This window comes from Rattus norvegicus, chromosome 2 (genome assembly GCF_021556685.1).
Source record: "Rattus norvegicus strain SHRSP/BbbUtx chromosome 2, alternate assembly SHRSP_T2T, whole genome shotgun sequence".
Lineage (NCBI taxonomy): Eukaryota > Metazoa > Chordata > Mammalia > Rodentia > Muridae > Rattus > Rattus norvegicus.
The window spans coordinates 37,148,662-37,171,280 of NC_141535.1; the positions used below are offsets into that span (position 1 = coordinate 37,148,662).

Sequence of the window (22,619 nt, forward strand, 5' to 3'; positions counted from 1 at the left end):
AGGTGAAAATGAACCACTGTGGTAAGAATGATATCAAACTATATAAGATTTATAATCAGTAACACTTAACTAATATATTATAAATGATAATAACACTGGAAATGCCAAATCCAAATGGCACTGTGTTATGAAGTTTAAAATTACTTCGGCCTACCAGGAAGGAGACTGAGGAAGGGGATAGAAAGGAAGAGAGGCCAGAAGCCAGGTTACATAGATGAAAAGAGAAGGGGAGTAGAGGTGAATGCTATGGCTGAGAAAAGAGAAAGACATTAGAAAACAGAAAAAAATAAATGAGAAAACTGTTCCCTTGGGTGAAAGAGTTTAAGAACCATAACTAGATGACTATGAAAAGAGGAGTAAAAATAATTATATAATAGTATTTAAAAGTAGTCAATAAAATAAAGTCAAAATGCTACTAAATATAGTAGATAATATAGGTTAAAAAAAAACAAAGAAAATGGGAAAAATGCCAAAATCGAAAAGTATATGAACAAAATTAGAGGAATATATTAAGAAGAATAAGCAGAAATTAAAAAAATTAATGACAATCCTGCTAAGCAGAAAAGGAGGAAAGAAGCAAGGGATCCAGTGTAGCAGCTTCTCTTTGGGGCTTATTAGCGGACTGGAGATTGTGAACTGTATTCATAAAGGAATGGTGGAGCCATTCGACCTTGATCTATGGTCTTGTTCAGCTTGTACTGGACACATAGCTGATGTCTGTCAGAGCCATCTATACAATCACTGTTTCCTTTGCTCTCAGGTGCCTTTGTTGGCCATAGTGATTTTTGTACTCTTTAGACTGAGATGAAACTTGGATCTCCCTGAGAATCTCTAGATTATACCCCTTGAGTGGCTATTTCAGCTGGCCGGTATCACCAAATATGTTGACTGTATGGGACTAACCAAAAGCACAGAGATGAGTACAAACGGATCCGCTTTCATACTTTCAAGGCCTGCTGGTGTAGGGATGATGCCATGTATATCATGTACATTCCTAAAAATTCATTCTTGGGCTCCACAGAGACGATTGACAGTCATATGGTTCCAGAATTAGATACTCCTGCTTGTTGCGGTAAATATTAAAAAATGATAACCTTTTGTCCCTTGCTAGCTTTGGCACCTGTAGGGCCACATGGCACTGTGGGGTACTTTTATCTCAGCGGCTCCACTCTGCCCCCAAGTACTCTCAGGCCCAGGGAGTCCGTGAGTCATTCTAGCATGGCACCTTGCCATGCTGGTCCCTAGAGTTAGTTCTGGCACCGAATCGGGGCCATATGGAACTAACCATAATTTATCTCTGGTTAGTATCTCTCCAGGCGGCTCTCTGTTAGCCACAAACTCTGGTTCCAGTTACCCGGTAAAATCAGGGCTCTAGAAGTCCAGCCTGGGGCTGGCCTATTGTGGCTCCCTGCTACAGACTCTGCTCACACTTCCAACAACCGCCCCCTGGTAGTTAAAGTATAAACTCCCAACTACCCGGTGAAATCATGACTCAATAAGTTATACTTTATCAATCAGATTTATATGTTAAATTCTCAATGCACAATATATCCACACCAAAAAAATACAAAAACAAACAAACAAAAACCTCATAACCAATTGATAAGGATATAAACCACCTACCTAGATAAGGTAAATTGACCTATAGAAATCCATCCCTTAAGAAATATACATAACTACCTAGGACAATTCACGACCACCTGGATCTGGGTCATCCTTCTCCATCTCTATTTTGATTCTCTTCTCCTTCCCGGTCTCTCCCGCCTTACAAAAGTTTTGTCCCCGCCTTACTTTTTTACTGTCCAATCATGTCCTTGACCTAACTTGTGCCAGCCCTCACCTGCATAATGACATCAACCTACACCTCCTGATCTCAGGTCTATCTCCCTTTATGTACTTTCCAGACTAAGTCTCCCCTCTGCCACCTGGACCTTTTGCCCATCAGGTCTGGCTGTCAGTTTTCTTACAGTTGACTTTCTGGGCATTCCCTAACTGCAGAGCTGTGGCAAGCCAACACCAGCCTGTATGTTGCTTGGTCTTGGGCTCTAGGGATTACTTGGTTTTTAACAATATATCCTGAAGATTTGGTTCATCTACTAACCCCAGAGTCACATAGCTTGACAAAATGATATTTCTATCTGTTATTGACTTGTTCATTGTTAGGATCACTGACCCAGTGAAATTCATAACTGCATTTGAGGCTCAGGAGGGTTATGGCTTGTCTGAGGATTGGACTCTCCACATTTGTTTGTGTGCCTTTGAAGTAGCTTTTGAGCCTTCTGCCTCCAAGGAGCTCAGGGCTGAGATTGTGCGGGGCTTGTTTCACTGAGACAACTCTCCCTCCTCTCCTCTCTCTCTCCCTTCCCTCCTTCTTCCCCTCCTCCCTCCCTCCTTCCCTCTCTTCCTCCATCTCTCTGTCTTCCCTTTACCTTTTCACTTCTATGAATTTACAAAACAACTTCTCTGTTTGTTTGAGGGGAATAATCTATATTTATTAATCTGTCTCTCCTTCATGGGCTTACACAAAGGCAGCCTCTAGTCTGACGTTACTATATAACGTCAGACTAGACGTTATATAGTATATATAGTATTTGTATATATATATAGTATTTGTATATGTATTGAACACACAGATGTATTTTAGGACTTCTGTAATGTTAAAATGTCCCCTCTGTTAATACTCATAGAAAATACTGATCTGAAGCATTGGCCAAGTCCTTCATATTTGACTTTTACATTAACTATGCCTTTGCTACTTTTAATATAATGATGAACTAAACAAATTGGAAATATAGAAAATTGCTTCTTTATTAGATTTCAGGAGATAGGGCGGCTGGTAATACAATGAGTTCAAACATATAGAAAGTAGTGAAGACCAATTCTTAGACTACAGCACTGGGAATAGAGAAGAGAAAATGAATTTCATGTTTTGCTGAGAAGACTTAGATTTGCAGCATATAAGAAGGTAGATAATACACAGTGGGTACTTAATAATATCTTTAAATTTAAAGTGAAAGTGAACTTATGTGAGATGAATAGGAGGAAGCAATTGGAAATGGCTCAGAGTTATCTGTTGTATAAAAGTTTGTATGATGGGGCTGGAGAGATGGCTCAGTGGTTGGGAGCACTGGCTACTCTCCCAGAGGTCCTGAGTTCAGTTCCCAGCAACTACATGGTGGCTCCCAACCGTCTGAAGTGAGATCTGATATGCTCTACTGGTTGCATGAAGACAGAGTACTCATGTGCATAAAATATAATTTTTTTAAAAAAGAAGAAGCTTATGTGGATCTACTAGTTGAGAAGGAGAGCTTAGACAAGTGCTAGACCAGAGAAGAAGATGAGAGAGAACTTCTGGAGAGCAATTGTTAACAACTTGAGAATATAAAGGTTAAAGTTCTCTAGAAGCATTTGGGAATATATTTGAAATTTAGATAAGAACAATTCTGGAAGAATTAATGAGCATCACTAGTCTAGCTGACTGTGAAATTGTGAAAGACACTTTTTGCTGAGTCAAAGTTGAGGATAAGGTTGGAAATAGAACCTTTCCTATTATTGCCATGGAGTAGGTCACCCATCTATTCTTGTGACGTCTTCTGTCTCATTCTATATTTGCAAACACTTTTCTGATTTATTTCTTTATTGAAATTACACAAGGTCTATTTAACTTTGTTTACTTGATTAAGGTGTGATCTTCCAGGTTTGTGTACTAAGGTTAATACTTTCTCCTTTGCAGTTAATAAGGATTTGTGACCAGATGTTTGTAGACTGAGTAAATATCTGCTTTTGCATTCACCTTTTCTAACTGTCTTAGTGGCTTTCCCTTTGTTCTTATTTTTTGTATCATTTTACTTTTTAATCAAATAGAATATACTTATAAGTGTTTTAACTTTACTCTGTAGATATTATTACTTTTAACTCATTCTGCAGCCTAGCAAACCTAGAACCACTCTGTAGCCCAAGCTGATAGAGCTGTCTGGGATTATGGGGACATGCCCTTTCCTTGGCTACTAATATTTTAAAACAGTGTCTTCTCACGTACACTTTCAGTCTTAGAATCCTTGCACCAAATGAAAAATTTCTAACGCCACTGCCTTGAAGTGGTTTGAAATAATGTTGCATTTTATTCTGCTTTTATCTGGACCATTATTTTCTTGTACAATTTTTTATATATGTTCTAATTATAATTTTGTTATTTAGAAAAAAAGCTACAACTTCTTTACCATCTGGCCAGTATTATATATTTTCTTATATTTATTGCTTGGGGTATATAATTCTATTATTAGTAGAGGCATTTGACTTGGATCATAGTGGTTAATTTTTGAACTTGTATGATCGTAAGATGTTCGCCTGTTCCTGGGTTAGATTCTCACCTGTTTTCTGGGTTTATAGTATGGTTTGTTGGGGGAACATCTTCAAAGACATTCCTTGGACAGCACTTGAAAAGTTATTTTCTAATTGGAAGTGACTTTATGCTGCCTTCATAGTCATTAGCTGACAGTGGAACGTTAGGTTAGGAAATCATGTTCTCTACAAACTGTATGGTGGGAAGTGGTGAGAGACTCAACCTCAAATTTATTTATATGGTATTATATCATTAAACAAAAAATATTTAAAATTCTAAAAAATATTTTGGGTGACAGAAGTTTGTTGCTTTTATTTTGTTTTTGAATTAAAAATATGCTAAATTTGTCTTAGTGAATGTATACAAGTGTATTCTCTACTTTATCTTTCCTGGTTCAGGACTTTTAGAATGTGGCTAGCTATATGACCACTTTCTTACTCTTTAAAAAAATGTGTGTGTGTGTGTGTGTGTGTGTGTGTGTGTGTGTGTATGCATATGTGTGTATATATTATAAACATATTTTGAAAATATGTTTATTGTGTTTTGAAATTAAAATATTATTACATCGTTTTACTATCCCTTTTCTTCCTTTCACACTCCCTGTGTACCCCCTTGCTCTCTCTCAAACTCAGTCTTTGGTTTCTATTTATTTTAATAGCTATTATGTATATGTAAATATGAATGTATATTTCTAAATATGTAAATACAACTTTCTCAGTCCATATATTATTACTTGTATGTATATGATTCCAGGGCTGACCACTTGGTATTGCAGAATCCAATTTGGGAGCTTTTCCCTGGGGAAGACTATTTTCCCCCACTCTCAGTGTTCCAGTTACCTGTAGTTCTTCGTTTAGAGTTGAGCCCCATGAGATGCTACTCTTTCGTGTTAGCATGTCTATTGGTAGTGTTCTTGTTTAGGCAGCCATGTTGGTGAGCTTTCAAGGGCATAGCTTCTCTGACATTTCTAGGCACCGATCTCATAGCACACTTCCCTTTCCTCTGACTCTTATCCCCCTCTTCCACCATAATATCTGGGCCTTAGATGAGAAGTTGTGCTATAGATTTGTTGTTTTCCTGTCCATTTCAGTGGCTTCTGACCTCATCTTAATTATTTCTTCCTATATGCTTATTTTGTTTGGCTTTTTCTTGTCCTCCTCGACCCCAAGGCCACGATGAACTTTGTAACTTATTTATTTGAAATCTGAGTTTTTATTGCTGGCACTTGCAGTTCTACACTTTCCTCTTAGGATTGTTCTCCTAGATTTTGATATGGTATATTCTCACTTTTATTTGATATCCCTCTCGGTTTTATTGATGACTTTTGTGTTAGGTAGTAATGAATCGCTCACTCTCCATGGTTCTGTATTCTTTAGGTAGCTTCTCTTGGTGTTGATTTTCATTTGTACTTGATTATAGTCAGATAGAATAAAATAAATTATATCAATTTTCCAAATTTGTGCCATATTTATGATGCATCTTAGGGAATGTCCCATAAATTCCTCAGGAGATCTATATTTGGCACTGTTGGGTAGAATGCCCTGTAGAGGGGCTGGGGATTTAGCTCAGTGGTAGAGCGCTTGCCTAGGAAGCGCAAGGCCCTGGGTTCGGTCCCCAGCTCCGAAAAAAAGAACCAAAAAAAAAAAAAAAAAAAAAAAGAGAATGCCCTGTAGAGATTTGATAGGCCTATTTTATCTGTGATACTATTTAATTCTGGTGTTTTTCTGTCCTTTCTTTCTTTCTCTCTCTCTTTCTTTCTTTCTTATTTTTTGAAAAGATGAACTTTTACTGAAAATAGGCTATTAAAGTCTCCCACATTTATCTTGTTGATGTTAATCTGTGTCTTTAAATCTAGTAGTGTTTCTTTTATGATGTTGAGTTCACTTATGTTTGGGGAACATGTTTAAAATTGCAGTGTCTTTCTTTTTTTTTTTAAATTTATTTAATACTTAATAATAATTCTTTGGTTTCCGGGCAAACATCCCCCTCCCCCCTCCCCTTCCTTATGGGTGTTCCCCTCCCAACCCTCCCCCCATTGCCGCCCTCCCCCCAACAGTCTAGTTCACTGGGGGTTCAGTCTTAGCAGGACCCAGGGCTTCCCCTTCCACTGGTGCTCTTACTAGGATATTCATTGCTACCTATGGGGTCAGAGTCCAGGGTCAGTCCATGTATAGTCTTTGGGTAGTGGCTTAGTCCCTGGAAGCTCTGGTTGCTTGGCATTGTTGTACATATGGGGTCTCGAGCCCCTTCAAGCTCTTCCAGTTCTTTCTCTGATTCCTTCAACGGGGGTCCTATTCTCAGTTCAGTGGTTTGCTGCTGGCATTCGCCTCTGTATTTGCTGTATTCTGGCTGTGTCTCTCAGGAGCGATCTACATCCGGCTCCTGTCGGCCTGCACTTCTTTGCTTCATCCATCTTGTCTAATTGGGTGGCTGTATATGTATGGGCCACATGTGGGGCAGGTTCTGAATGGGTGTTCCTTCAGTCTCTGTTTTAATCTTTGCCTCTCTCTTCCCTGCCAAGGGTATTCTTGTTCCCCTTTTAGAGAAGGAGTGAAGCATTCACATTTTGATCATCCGTCTTGAGTTTCATTTGTTCTAGGCATCTAGGGTAATTCAAGCATTTGGGCTAATAGCCACTTATCAGTGAGTGCATACCATGTATGTCTTTCTGTGATTGGGTTAGCTCACTCAGGATGATATTTTCCAGTTCCAACCATTTGCCTACGAATTTCATAAAGTCGTTGTTTTTGATAGCTGAGTAATATTCCATTGTGTAGATGTACCACATTTTCTGTATCCATTCCTCGATGGGTTGTTATTTAATCAGTATAAAGTGATCCTCTTTATTTCTCTTGACTGATTTTGGTCTGCAGTCCATTTGCTCAGGCATTAGAGCAGTGACTTTCCTTTCCTTGTTCCGATGACTCTGGGTACTTGCATTCTTTCTCCAGACACTTTCATCTGCATCTGATTGTGAAGTGTAACACATGTGTGAGTTTATTTTTAAAATCCACTCTTCTAAGTTGTTTTCTTAGGTTGGAGATTTGAAAGTTATTGATATCGACAGTAATCATTGAGAGTATGTGTTAATTCTTGTTGTGTTCTTATTTTAATTTTATTTGTTGTCTTTCTGTTCATTAGTTAATGTCCTAGTATGGTTTATTCTTTCATATAGCCTTATAGATGTTTTTCCTCTTTCTTGCTTGTTAGAGGATTCTTTCCAGTATCTCCTATAGATCTGGTTTAGTGGTCATCAATTGATTTAGCTGGTTCTTATCATGGAAAGTTTTTCTTTCTCCTTTGATTATGATAGATAGTTTTGCTGGGTGTAGAATTCTAAGATTTCAGTTGTTCTCTCTTAGAGCTTGTAATAATCATTCATAGTCATTATGGCCTTTAATGTTTTGTTGATGGTCCTACCCTTTTGAGTTTGTGTTTTTTCTCTTGCAGTTTTCAATATACTTCAGTATTTTTAGTATTTTCATTATAATAGATCTTGGGAATGGTCCTCTATGGTTTTGTATATTTGGTATCAAAATAACTTTTATACTTGAATAGGCCGTTTCTTTCTTGGATTTGAGACATATTCTTGAAAATACTTTTCAAGAATTCATGCTGTTAACATGAAATTCTTTTATGTCCATAAATTAATTTTCATTGTGTCCCATATAGCTTACATGTTCCATTGTTCTTTAACTGATCTTTGTCATTGTTTGTATGTTTCAGTTACTTTACATTGGCTTTAAGCCTGGATATTCTATTCTCTCCTTGATTAATTCTATTGCTGATATTGCTTGTAGAGCTTTTAATTGACCTATTGAATATTTTATTTCTAATATTTCAGGTACTTTTTCTCAGAATTTCCCTTTCTTTAATTTCACCTTCAATGTGTATTAAGGACCTTTCTTTTATTAACATATTTCATTCCACTCCTTTATGTTTTCTTTCAGAATTTGTTCAGTATTTATTTGTGCACTTTGAATTCTTTTAACATGCTTACATTCATTCCTGTGAATCCATTGTCTAGATTTTCATATACGTGCTTTCATTTGAGGAGATCAATGTACATTGTACATTGTATGACTCTTCATTTTGAAGAGTCATAATGCCTTTCATTTATGTCACATTTTAGCATTGAGGCTCATGTATCTTAGATAAGAAATGGTCCTTTGTTGGATATTTGCCCAACTCTTCTTTCAGTGGAAGTGTTTGCAGTGCTGTAAAGGGACTGTGTCAGAGTAGGATTGAGTTAGATTTGTGTTTAGGGAACATAACACAGTCATTTTAAATTTTCTGAAAGTAGTATACTCTGAATAAATAGTCACTATCAAAGGGTAGGTCCACTGTAAATGCGCAGTAATAGTCAAGTGAGAAGCCCTTTAAACTCCCGCTACTTGGGGAGGTCAAGAAACACTAATGTAAATGAAGATATTATTTATTGTGGGTATGCTAGAAAGGAACGAAGGAGAGTAAGATTATTGGTTAGTATAGAATCAACAGAGAAAATATGGAGCAGAGAAAAGTAAATAGAAGAATGCAACAAAAGGGGTGTGTGTGTGTGTGTGTGTGTGTGTGTGTGTGTGTGTGTGTGTGAATTTGGCTAAAGGTAGAATGAAAAGAGAAACATCAAAAATTTCAAAAAATGCAGTCAAATCCAGGGTGGTGGCACAAGCAGAGGCAGGTAGATCTCTGTGAGTTTGGGAATAGCCTTGTCTCCATAATGAATTTCAGGACTATATTGAGAGACCATGTCTCAGATCCCATATATGCACACAAATACACACACATACACACACACAGACACACACAGACACACACAGACACACACACACACACACACACACACACACAAATGCAATGCAATCAGATAACTTTAATTGTTTGAGGTCTTAGGATGCTAAGATTCAAATACCCCTAAAACAGGTATTGATGTTCTTAGAGAAAACTTATCAAAGGAATTTGCTGCAGAAAAAAATAGAGAAAAGAAGAAGAGAAAAACTGTGAGAGAGAAAGTATGAGTACAAAAGACAGAATTAATCTCAGAACATTGGGTGTTCAATAAAGGGAATTAGTATGAAGCTCTGAAAGCTGCATGTGAGAATTATGTCTGAATATACTCTTATCTGATTGCTGTGTTTAGCCTCCGTTCTCTCAGTTTCTTCCAGACTCTCAGGTGCCTCACATACTCCTGGGTAGTATTTTTAAAACTTACTTTATTGCTATTATATATGTATATGTATATATGTATGTTTCCTACCTGTGTGTCTATGCATTATGTGTGTGCTTGGTACTTGTGAAAGCCAGAAGAGAGTATCAGACTCCCTGGAAGTGTAGCTGTGGGTACTTGGGAACCACCATATGCATGCTGAAAACTGAACTTGTGTCCTCTGGAAGAAGGGCCAGTGACTTAAGCATGGGGCCATCTCTCCAGCACCCCTTCTTTCTTGCTGGGCAGACTTTTATAAAGTCAGGTCATAGATGCAAGTTCTATCCATTACAGTGATTTACAGATCAAATCATAGTTATCAGTCATACTTTTGAGCATTTCAGGCCTTGGACTGTGAATGTTGTTCTTACCTCTGGGCCATCCTTTGTGAGACTGTGTGACATGTTGGTCACATTAATAGCAGTTCTTTACATATTAGGTCACAGATGTTCGTCATGTCATTGAGTCCCACAGGAATCCAGTTGAATACTAGACATTCTCCTGGGTTGCCCCTCCTCTTGTTCGGTGCACTACTTGGATCCTGTCTGTATTTCCTTGCACACTCTAGCTCTGACCAGGTTTTCACCTTGCCAAATACCATGTACATTTCTGTAAAGTTTCTCAGTGTAGTCTAGAGGTAATTTTCTTCCAACATTTCTAATCTAGTCAAATGGCATTTACTGAAATTTCCTGATTGTACAGTTCACCAAAGTCTATGTACCGAGCTGCCAACTAAGAAGGGGGCCTTTTTGAAATCACACTAATTCCTACTGAAAGATATTTCTTCTTTATCCAGAAAACACAAATGACAAAACTATCTGGCAGTAGTGGTGTTTGTGTTCTTATTCCAATATGAGTTAAATATATTCATGTTGTATCATGTTACAATTTTTCGTTTCTAAACTATCATTGTTATTATGAAAATATTAGCATTATTATAGAGCTACTGATGATATTCTTAACTGTTAGAAAATATATAATATATTTAAAATATTTTGTTGACTTTTGAAGTGGTAGTGAACTACAAGAAACTAGAGAAGAATGGCTGTCATTCTAGTAGACTATACAGTGTATACAAGGTGAATTAGATAGTTACAGTAGAGACTTTTCATTTCTGATTTTGTTAATTTGGGTACCTCCTTTCCATCTTTTACTTAGCTTGAATAAGGGTTTGCCTATTTTGCTGATTTTTTTCAGAGAACCGAATCTTTGAGTGAGCCTTTGTATTGTTCTCTTTGTTCTCATTTTATTGTTCTTAGTCCTCAGTTTGATTATTTCTTGCAGTCTCCTTCTGTAAAGCCTTTTTGGGGTTCATAGATGTTGAGAATTGAGATGTCATCTTTGTGGATTTTTCTTGGAGTATGACGTTTCCTCAATCTCTTTTGATCAATTTTTGTTGGAAATCTATTTTGTCAGATATTAGAATAGCTACACCAACTTGTTTCTTGGGTCCATTTGTTTGGAAAATCTTTTTCCAACTTTTTACTCTGAAGTAATGCCTATCTTTGCTGTTGAGGTGTTTTTCTTGTATGCAGCAGTCTAGATCTCATTTTCTCATCCATTCTGTTAGCCTGTGGGTTTTTTTTCTTTTTCTTTCTTTTCTTTTTTTTTTATTGGGTCCATTGATATTGAGAGATATTAATGACCAGTGATTGTTATTTTGGTAGTGTTGGTGGTAGTATGCATGTGAGTAAAGCTAATCCTATTGCTTATTTCAAAGAGGTATTAAGATTAAATGAGATATGTAGAAACATTTTATAGTACACATACCATGTAAAACCTCTGAAATGCCCTTGAAGCATATTTTCATTTTATAGGTTTTTTCTTGTTGTTTCTTATTTATCAGCCTGAATCTTATTTCCCTTGATAACCTAAGTTCTTTTGTTTTTGTTTTTTTCATCCAAGACTTTCAATGTAATACTGATAACAGACCAGTATGTCTCCAGTGTTTTAGCCTCAAACCCTAGATTTCTGTCCTACACTTTCTTTTAATCAGAAGTCTTAACAGAACTTGCCCGTGTTTTAACAAAACTATGCCCAGTTTTCTAGTTGTTGTTAAACTGCCTGGAAAAGTAATTTTTACATAGATTTTGTAGTTGTTACCTCATTGTTCATATTTAATAGAGGAACTATTACCCCAAAGGGATCGAAACAATAATAAAAATAATATAACCTTACTAAGGACTTCTATTTTTTCATTTTTTATTCCCCAACTCATTTCATGTAGGTGGCTGATCGTCCTATAAGTTATAACATATGGCATGAAACATATGTCTGATTATGTCTTATCTATCTTTCTAAGCATGTAGTAGTTAAAATAAATTTTTCTAAATAGAATCATATAAGTTTAGAAATCCATAGGACTTTAGAGATTACTTACATTAGACATTTTCATTTTTTCTTTTTAGAGAAGAAAATTGTTTTCTCATATGAAATATCATTTGGAGACTTAGTACACTGATTAATAAAAATATAGCTGATTTTGAGCTCAAGAATACAAATCATGTAGAGTTCCCCAGAGTGTGGTTTTAAAATGAATGATTTAGACTAACTTTCATTTTTTTTTTTGGTGAAAAAATAAGTTTATAGAGTTTGCATTTTATTTGGTGTCAAGGGGTAGCTGTATTTAGAGCCATCTTTTCATATGACATAATTAGGAAAACTAGATTAGCTAAGATTTCGTTTTTCATGCAGGTAACTTTTCTCATCTTTTCACCAGCAAACTTTTTTTTTTATCTTTATTAACTTGAGTGTTTCTTATTTACATTTCGATTATTACTCCCCTTTCCGGTTTCCGGGCCAACATCCCCCTAACCCCTCCCCTTCTATTTCTATATGGACTTCCCCTCCCCATCCTCCCCCCATTGCCACCCGCCCCCCAACAATCACGTTCACTGGGGGTTCAGCCTTGGCAGGACCAAGGGCTTCCCCTTCCACTGGTGATCTTACTAGGCCATTCATTGCTACCTATGAGGTTGGAGCACTGGGTCAGTCCATGTATAGTCTTTGGGTAGTGGTTTAGTCCCTGGAAGCTCTGGGTCCCTGGAAGCTTTGGTTGGCATTGTTGTTCATATGGGGTCTTGAGCCCCTTCAAGCTCTTCCAGTTCTTTCTCTGATTCCTTCAACGGGGGTCCGGTTCTCAGTTCAGTGGTTTGCTGCTGGCATTCACCTATGTATTTGTTGTATTCTGGGTGTGTCTCTCAGGAAAGATCTACATCCGGTTCCTGTTCCTGTCGGCCTGCACTTCTTTGCTTCATCCATCTTGTCTAGTTTGGTGGCTGTATATGTATGGGCCACATGTGGGGCAGGCTCTGAATGGGTGTTCCTTCTGCCTCTGTTCTAAACCTTGCCTCCCTATTCCCTGCCAAGGGTATTCTTGTTCCCCTTTTAAAGAAGGAGTGAAGCATTCACATTTTGGTCATCCTTCTTGAGTTTCATGTGTTCTGTGAGCTGGGGTAATTCGAGCATTTGGGCAAATAGCCACTTATCAATGAGTGCATACCATTTGTGTTTTTCTGTGATTGGGTTACCTCACCCAGGATGATATTTTCCAGTTCCCTTCATTTGCCTATGAATTTCAAAAAGTCATTTTTTTGATAGCTGAGTAGCATTCCATTGTGTAGACGCACCATGTTTTCTGAATCCATTTCTCTGTTGAAGGGCATCTGGGTTCTTTCCAGCTTCTGGCTATTATAAATAAGGCTGCTATAAACATAGTAGAGCATGTGTCTTTGTTATATGTTGGGGCATCTTTTGGGTATATGCCCAAGAGAGGAATAGCTGGGTCCTCAGGTAGTTCAATGTCCAATTTTCTGAGGAACCTCCAGACTGATTTCCAGAATGGTTGTACCAGTCTGCAATCCCATCAACAATGGAGGAGTGGGGAACTAAGTTTGTATAGCTATCTCTGCTACTAAAAGAATTGTTGAGAAAATGTGTATTTGACTTATTTAGTGCATTGCAGAATATGTACAAATATTTAATTACAGAACATATGCAGTTATCTAATTGCCCTTCTTAAAACATGAAGAAATTTGCATGTTTTACTTAATACAGAAAATAAACAAATTTTAAATTATATATGTTTTAACTTCTGTTTTGAGAAGAGATTATCTTTTAATCTATGTCATAAAGATATTTATTTAAAATGACCCTTCCAGGTAAATTCTTTGTTCCTCCTTCTTTTAGCATGGTATTATTGCTACAGAAGATGAAGAATATTTTATTGAACCTCTAAAGAATACTACAGAGGATTCCAAACACTTTAGTTATGAAAATGGTCACCCTCATGTGATTTACAAAAAGTCTACTCTTCAGCAGCGGCATATCTATGATCATTCTCACTGTGGAGTTTCAGGTGAATGCAAGCTTCTGGGAAGCATTGTGTATTGCTGATGTTTCTTTTTCTGGAAAGTAAAATATTATTAATAATCTATGATACTAACTTGGATGGTTAGAGTTATAATGTCCTGAACCATCTTTAAATGTATTACCTAGTATTAATTTTAAGTCAGTTTGCAAGATGTTAAAGAAATTTGTGAAATGTGTCTATGTAAAATTTGATGTTTTTTCTTTGAGGAGAAGAAAAGTGTCTTATATTTCCAACTTGCATTCATAGGTGTTCCATAGCACTCTGTACTGTTCGGTTAACCGGATATTTTCATTCCAGTGTCGGTAATACATACCCTTCGAAGACTAAGAGAGTACTCACAGGTAGTGATAGAACTGAATAGGGAAATTTGCACATACACAGTAGGGGCAGCAAACCTAAGCTTCAGTGATGAAAGAAAGTTTTATGGAAGATGTGGCTCTTGAGGGGGACTGAAGAGGAAGGTCAGCTGCTAAAGTGTCCCACAGAGAGGAGGCAGGAGTTATGAGATCCTGAGTGAAAGAGATTGTCACATCCTATACATTAATAGCATTCTTATCTGTGAGAATACGTATTGGCTGGAGATATAGAGGTGCAATTGGTGGTTCTCAAGGGGAGTGGGTGTGCGAAATTAAACTGGAGGCTTAGAAGGGCTAACAGGAAGAGCTCATTCAGTATATTACTGCGTTCACTGTGTACTGGGAATCTTTTGAAAGATTTTCAGGAGCAGGGATGATATAAACCTATGTATGGCAGAACAACTGTTCTGGCAACTGTACAAGACAAAGGGAGAGTGAGACTAGAGGTAGGACTTAGGGACTAATACTACAATAGAAAAATGTAGAGGACGGACTCCAGTGTAACACAGGAACACAGACTCCAGGGTAGCTTTGAAGGGTCCCGATCCCCCATTTTGGTTATCTCAGCCAAAATTAGTTATATTTTATTTATCACTGTTAGGAAAACCATTTCTACTCTTTAAAGATATTTCTTTTTCTTAAGGCTGAGTCTCACTTTGGAGCCCTGTAGACTATTATGTAGACATGACATGTCTTGAACTAATACAACCTTTTTAACAGGTTGTTTTTTCTTTTTGTTTTTCAGTTGTCAAGTTGATTAGTGAATCCATCATTCTTTGATTTCTCTCTGTGTTCATTGCAGGGTCATCTTCTTTCATGGGTGTTTAAGGGGTCTGTGGCGTTCTTTGCTCATTCTCCATACTCTTTTATTAAGTAAGGTTTAAACATCTCCCAGACTTTTAATTATGTAAAGCTTTTGGTCAAGAATTGGTACTAGAAAAAGACTATTTAATGTAAGTACATTTAAGTCGCTTCAACCATCAAAAATAATTCCTTAGTAAACACTGGAAAGGTTTGATTTGGTCTTTATATTGAGTAATAAAACTAAATAAAACTAAATCCGTTTTATATCTAACAAAATTTAGGCTCTAGTTACACCTCTATAAACATTCTTTTGAAACTAGATTTCAAATATTTATTTTGATACAATTTTCTTTAGTTTTTCAATTATATATAATATTTTACTTTTTGATTGTAAATGAAAAAACTTTTTTATCCTAGTCTAAAACAGACCTCTGAACCTTTGGTGTTTACATCAATTCCTCTGTCTTTTTGGTTGTGAACCTTGATCTTAATAAGTGAGCATCTCTCCAGCCCACATTGTTCTTTTAAGGGCCTATTTTACTAGCTCAGTGACAATTTTATTATCTAGTGTTTTTGGCATGAGTTAAACAGTTTCAAATTTATTTCTATTGCAATTAAAATTCTTCTCTTTGGAAGAGCCAGGTATGGTGGTGCATGTCTTTAATTACATGTAAATTTACAATTGTAAATTTACAGATATAATATTCCCAGCTAGTTTGCGGTAAGGAACTAAAGTTTATGTTAGAATATGCTACATAAAACCCATTGGTTCTGGGTATATTTATGCTATACTCATGTCTAAATTATTTTATAATTTAGTTATTAAAATATTAATTAAAATTTTATAGTAACATTTTCTGTCTAGAAACTTTAGAGAATACAGGAAAAATGAAAAAAAAAAAGAAAAACAAATCATTATTATTTTTGTACCCAGGTATAGTGGGATTTTTTTTCTTTAGCCCATTGATATAGATAATACTGTTTCTCTATATTTCCATTGCCTAGTCATATATCTATTAAATAAATCTGTATTTTTACCATTTGCAACATCTTTAGATTCTAGTACTGTGGCAGTTGTCAAACTCCCGAGGTCCTTGTTTCATAGAACTTATTTCACGGCAGGACAGAAGCTGTAAACTGAACAGGAAATAAACAAATGAATGCCACAAACTAAAATGTAATCGTTCAATACAGCAATTGTGAATAGCTACATATATTCAGACATTTATTTAGTAATACTCAAAGGCTGAAATATTGCTTTAGATGGCAACAAGGTCCATTTGTTAGTTTTAGGGAGAAAAGTTACCATGTTAAATGTTTATGAAGCAATTTTTATATTCTATAATGTATAAAATATTAAATTGAGTCAAGAAAAATTTGAAGAATTACATTTATTTTTAAAGAAAACAAGTCAACCTTGTATTCCACTTTTGACTAAACATATTTAGTTACAAATCATTGTGTTAAGCATTATAGAAGCAATTTAAAATGTATAAAATATAGGAAGAGGGAACTAATGAGTTAATTATGTTGAATTGATTTAAAAGCAAAACAGAATATTATCTATTCTTTTTATATACATATATCTAAATATCATAGATATTATTCTATAAATCTATACATATTCTAAATATAGAAAATATGTAATTATATTTGCTATATAATATCTTTATTGAACATTTATAAATAAACAGATGAACATCTTATAATCAAAATAAAAGAACCAGAATTGGCATAGGACACACTAATTCCAAGTTCTCGGCACAGAGGAGATTCATTTGCTTCAGAGAAACAAAGATAGGGGATCGGAGACAAGGGAGAGGGAAGAACCAAAAGGGATATTTTCACAAGTGTGACAAAGGACTGCCTCTTGATAAAGAGAGGACACACTGTGGCCCTTAGGCAAATGGCAATTTATAAGGGGAAAAGGGGAAACCCCATGTCAGGATGAGGTGTTTAATTTTGATTGGACAGGTTAGTTAGGGTACCCGAAAGAGGACTTTTAATTACTTATTAGCTGGACCTTGGTAGTACCCGAGGAGGAGCGAGTGGCAAATAAGGGAACGTATGTGGTGGCTAGCTTTGGGGATGCAATCTAAGGACTTTTAGCAATGGGGAGAAGGGTAAAAGGCAAAGCCTGTTGACACCATGTTTGCCATGGTCGGGTCAGTGTTTGTCATGCTTGAGCCCACTAGAGCCCTTCACAAAGTATTTAATGTCTGACATACTGACAGCCAAACAATCTAGCAATTTAAAAAGCTAAAAGTCTAAAAATTATAGCAATCAAAATGGTTGATAGTAGCATTGAAAAACAACATTACCATTTAGAATTCAGATGTGTCTAAATAATCCTTCAATGCTTTAAGTTAAAATAGAAATTGAATGTATCAGAGAAGTAAAAATGACCAAATGAATGATACTTAAATTTTGTACTTAGACAGTAAGCTATCTAGTGAAAGGAGTGAAAGATTGCCTATAACTTATCACAAAAATCATTAATTTATATAACAAATGACTAAATAAGAGCAACTGGAGTTATAGTATATGAAAAACATCTTGGTATATTTCACAACAATTTTTGTAGCAAATACAGTGTCTTGAAACACACTCACGTACGACCCCAAGCCTTTGAGGATTGGACCTGGATGAATGGGCCATGTGCTTAGCTTTACCTGGAGCTGGATGTTCACAGAGCGTCTTGGCTGAAGGAAAACTACTTCCCAGTCTTGGCCCTTCGTGGCTTTCCTTCTTTGTGGTTGTAGATAACTTCAGTTTCTGACTGGCCTGCTGGTGGGAACCTATAAATCCTTCCCTGGAGTTAAAAAAACAAAAACAAAAACATGATTGCTTGCTCTCTCCAAGGCAACAAGGAAGGAAGACTCCAGAGTGAGCAAATGCTGTGTATTGTATGTCGTGTGTTTGCATGTATGCAGTCACTTACACTCAGAGTTGTGGTCCACCCATGCTCACAATAGACTATAAAGGCAGGTTATTGTGGTAACTGACTTGTTTGGGATATGAGCACAGCTTTGAGTAGACTGTTTAAAGAATTGGTATGTCCCTGTCTTCCTTATTTCTTTAGAAGTAAAGAGAATTATTTTATATGAGGTTCCAAAGTATTTAACTGTTTCTTCTCATGATCATGTCCGTTTTTTTCTTACTTTGTAAAATTTTTTCAGTTGACCAATGCTAGGTTTTAGATTGGCAAAAGCTAATAGGAAAACAATTAAAGTAATACCACTTTCTGTCAATTTGTTATTCATTTAAAATTTCCTCATTAAACATTTTTGCTATTGGAGGTGAAAAAAATGTTCAGTTCTGCATCAAGACATGAAATATGTTATAGTCCTACTCAAATTTATATAATAAAGATAAATATAAATAAAGTGTTTACAAATTACACACAACTAGAAACTTTCCTCAGTACTGGCAAACCTGATGTTTAAAAATAAAAGATATGCTGTGTATACTATACCAATCACAGTTTTAAAATAAACGTATTGCAATCCACCTAAGGCCCAAGAAACAAAGAGGAAGCACATAAGAGGCAAGGATGGGAGTTTGCTGTGAAACTTTGTCTCCTAGTAATGTCGGAAGCTACACCCATAAAGTTTCACCAATGTGACAGCCTATCCGTTAGCAAAGATGACACCAGGGGACATGCCAAAGTGTGTGCGTGTGTGTGTGCGTGTGTGTGCGTGTGCGTGTGTGTGTGTGTGCGCGCGCGTGTGTGTGCGTGTGTGTGCGTGTGTGTGTATGTGTGTTGGGTTGCATTTAGCCCAACCCAACACAAATAATTACAGTAAACTATAAACATGCTGAGAGTGTGAAAAATAGTGTTTTCAGGGAAGTGCATCATAATTGGTTATCCAATACCAAATGATCATTTCTGAATACCTAAGTATAAATACCAGACTGAACAGGCTTTATTTTGTAATATGTGTGTGTGTGTGTGTGTGTGTGTGTGTGTGTGTGTGTGTGTGTGTGTGTGTATTCATGTAACATGTTATACACATGCATGCACGTAATAATAATTAATGAAAAACGAGGCCATAAATTTGAGAAGGATCAAGGAGGAGTTATGGAAGGCCTTGGTGGGAGTAAAAGAAAAGGAGAAATGATATAATTATATTATAATTTCAAAAAAGTGTTGCTAACATATCAGGTCTCATGTTTATACCCCAGTTTATTTTATTCACTTATTCTCTTTCCCAGGTGTGAGTATAAGCATATTTTTAAATCTTGCGTGGGTGGATGTGTGTGTAGCAGGCATGTACTAATGGAGACCCTGTGTCGATGTTAGAAACCCTCTATTGCTTTTCACCTACTTATTAAGCTGGGGTCTTAAAGTCAACCTATAGCACATATATATGACCAACTTTGCTTGTCAGCGTGGCCTTGGGATCCTATTAAAATTACAATGAGCTGCCTCATCACCTGGACTTGAGTGGTTCATGAGGATCTGAACTTGGTTAAGCATCTTGGTCACATGCTCTAACCAGTGAGCAACCCTACTTTCAGACTTTACAAAAGTAATACTCTGGGTTTTCTGCCAACTTAAATAGTTTTAGACTTTAAAATTATGTGGAAAATTAATTCATAATATTTTTCAATTGAAAACAGATTTATTTATTTATTTATTTATTTATTTATTTATTTATTTATTTATTTATAGAAAAGACTTCATTGTGTATCCCTGGCTATCCTGAAACTCACTTTGTCGATCTGGTTGGCTTTACACTCAGACAGTCACTTGCCTCTGCCTCCTGAGTGCTGAGATTAAAGGTGTGAACCACCACTGCCCTCTAAGACATCTTAACAAGAGCATCTTACCATCAACATGGGTGCTTTCTCACATGAGGGCTAGCCACTGCAGAATCAAAGCATCAGTATGCTCTTAGCCTATTAAAGCTTACATTGTTTGCTACTGTATCTATTCCAAATACAAAGGTGTTTTTATAGTGTAATTAGCTACTAGAATAATATGAAAGGCTTATTCAAAAGTCTATTAACTAATTCCTTTCATAGCTGTATTTATTTATTCTATGATAAGTTGAATGTTCATATTAATCTTTTCAGATAACTAACTTGAAGATTTGAAATGTTTATTATTTATACACTTCTTTATTCTCTTCTTTTATTTGAATATCTTGATCTAGTCAAGATTCTATGAGAAGCCTATCTAGATGAGCTCTCTTATATAAGTGTATTTGGTAAGTGCATCTATCTGAATTACTTAATCCTTTTTATTGTAGATCTCACAGGAAGTGGCAAACCTTGGTGGCTGAATAAGACATCTTCTTTTCCTTCCTTACCACCAATCAATGACACACACAATCATCACAGACAGAGAAGATCTGTGAGCACTGAGAGATTTGTGGAGACACTAGTAGTGGCAGACAAAATGATGGTGGGCTACCATGGCCGTAAAGACATTGAACATTATATTTTGAGCGTGATGAATATTGTAAGTTTGATCCCTCTATACACTGTGTTACGAAGTAGTTTATTGTGTTTTATACTAAGGTAACGAATTTTTACTAAAATAAATATTGATAAAATTTTATTTGTATAAAATGGTAAAAAATGAGTTTTATTGTTTTAATTGCTACTTGGGATGGAGTCTACTTGTACATAGTAAATACATATTTGCTCTGCCATGGAATCATACTGACTTTCCTTCCCCCAGACAAAAAAATTGTCAACCAACTTTTTTTTTTTGAGACAGAGTTTTTTTTATTATATAACCCTGGCTATCTGAAACTCACATATAAGTCAGGCTGGCCTTGAACTCAGAGATTTTCCTGATTAAAGGCATGTATCACCATACCCTGGTGGCCAATTAACTTTTGCATAGAAAATAAAATTAAAAATTTCTTATCATTCATTTTTAGTAGATGTGAATGTTTAAGTCTTATCTAAGGAACTTCAAACATCAGCTCATACTACAGATTTTGTGATGCACACAATTCATCTCTAGGAGAAAATAATTATCTTTGTAGATTTATATAAAATCCTTTAACCAAAGCCACTTGAAGTGGTACAGGGTAAAATAATATATTTTAATATCCTCCATTAAGTCATAAAGTTGCATTTTATCATTTTAGAAATTCAAAATATCACCCCATTATTTTTGTCTGACTTTTTGTCTTTTCTTATTTTCTGGAGGTCAGGTTGCCAAACTTTACCGTGACTCCAGTCTAGGAAACGTTGTGAATATTATAGTGGCCCGCTTAATTGTTCTCACAGAAGATCAGGTAAGAACGAATCACTTTATACGTCAAAATGCTTAGGCATGGGATTATCATTATGAACAGATGTATTTCTTTGTTATCTCACCTAGCAAGTCCTAGTTAAATATTTTTAAGTCTGAACTTTATTTGTATGCCACATTGAGATACTTTTAAATAACATGCATCTCATGCATGTTAAAGCTGTCTCTCCATACATACATACATTCATACTTGCTACATGTTAAAGCTGTCTCTCCATACATACATACTTGCTACATGTTAAAGCTATCTCTCCATACATACGTACTTGCTACCTGTTAAAGCTGTCTCTCCATACATACATACTTGCTACATGTTAAAGCTATCTCTCCATACATACATACTTGCTACATGTTAAAGCTGTCTCTCCATACATATGTACTTGCTACATGTTAAAGCTGTCTTTCCATACATACGTATTTGTTACATGTTAAAGCTGTCTCTCCATACATACATACATACATACTTGCTACATGTTAAAGCTGTCTCTCCATACATACATACTTGCTACATGTTAAAGCTGTCTCTCCATACATACGTACTTGCTACACGTTTCAAAATTTAGGATGAACACTTTATATGTATGGCTTACCTAATAATAATGGTTTCCGTTGACTTTTGTATGCTGATGAACATATATGTTCTCTTTACTGTTCAAGTTGAAAGTGGAAGGAAAGTCTGTTCAGTAATAAATTAAATGAACACTAGGTCAGATGTTCTGGAGATAAAAATCGGCAAGAGATTCTTCTTAGAAACCACTGCGTCTAATTATAGCCCCACTTTAGTTTTCAGAAGTTTTGACAACTGACCTTAGTAATTTGTTTGGAACATTTCTGGTATGCATGTTGTATTGCAGCCAAACTTGGAGATAAACCATCATGCAGACAAGTCCCTCGATAGCTTCTGTAAATGGCAGAAATCCATTCTCTCCCACCAAAGTGATGGAAACACCATTCCAGAAAATGGGATTGCCCACCACGATAATGCAGTTCTTATTACTAGGTATGGTTTGCTGCAAGTATTTTTCCTTTGATTCTTGTGTTTGCTTGATATTATAACTATATTTGGTTCTTTCTATGCCTCATTCAGGTAATGAGTATAGGAAGAGCAAAGTGGAAATTTATTTTTTATTATTGTGAAAATTTAGTTTTATATTAATATGCTTGTATCAAATGAACTAAGTAAGGAGAAATAGTTAAGATTTAATTCAGAAATATAATAAATAACTTTTCTCCTTGTAAGTCCTGTTTATAATGTTTACCTAGAC

At 35.9% G+C, this 22,619-nt stretch overlaps 1 protein-coding gene across 16 annotated transcripts in view; it reads left to right on the top strand.

Annotated features, from left to right (window-relative positions):
* The window catches only part of Adamts6 (ADAM metallopeptidase with thrombospondin type 1 motif, 6), a 219,777-nt gene that overhangs the window by 15,414 nt on the left and 181,744 nt on the right, over nucleotides 1-22,619 (top strand). For 8 of the 16 annotated variants that reach the window (XR_015665162.1, XR_015665183.1, XM_087625894.1 and 5 more), the window contains 4 exon segments: nucleotides 13,737-13,905; nucleotides 20,336-20,547; nucleotides 21,254-21,337; nucleotides 22,209-22,354. Coding sequence is in view for 6 of the 16 variants with exons in the window: in XM_087625894.1 (XP_087482020.1) it covers nucleotides 13,737-13,905; nucleotides 20,336-20,547; nucleotides 21,254-21,337; nucleotides 22,209-22,354 (611 nt within the window). In the remaining 10 variants the exon portion in view is untranslated. 16 annotated transcript variants of the gene reach the window in all.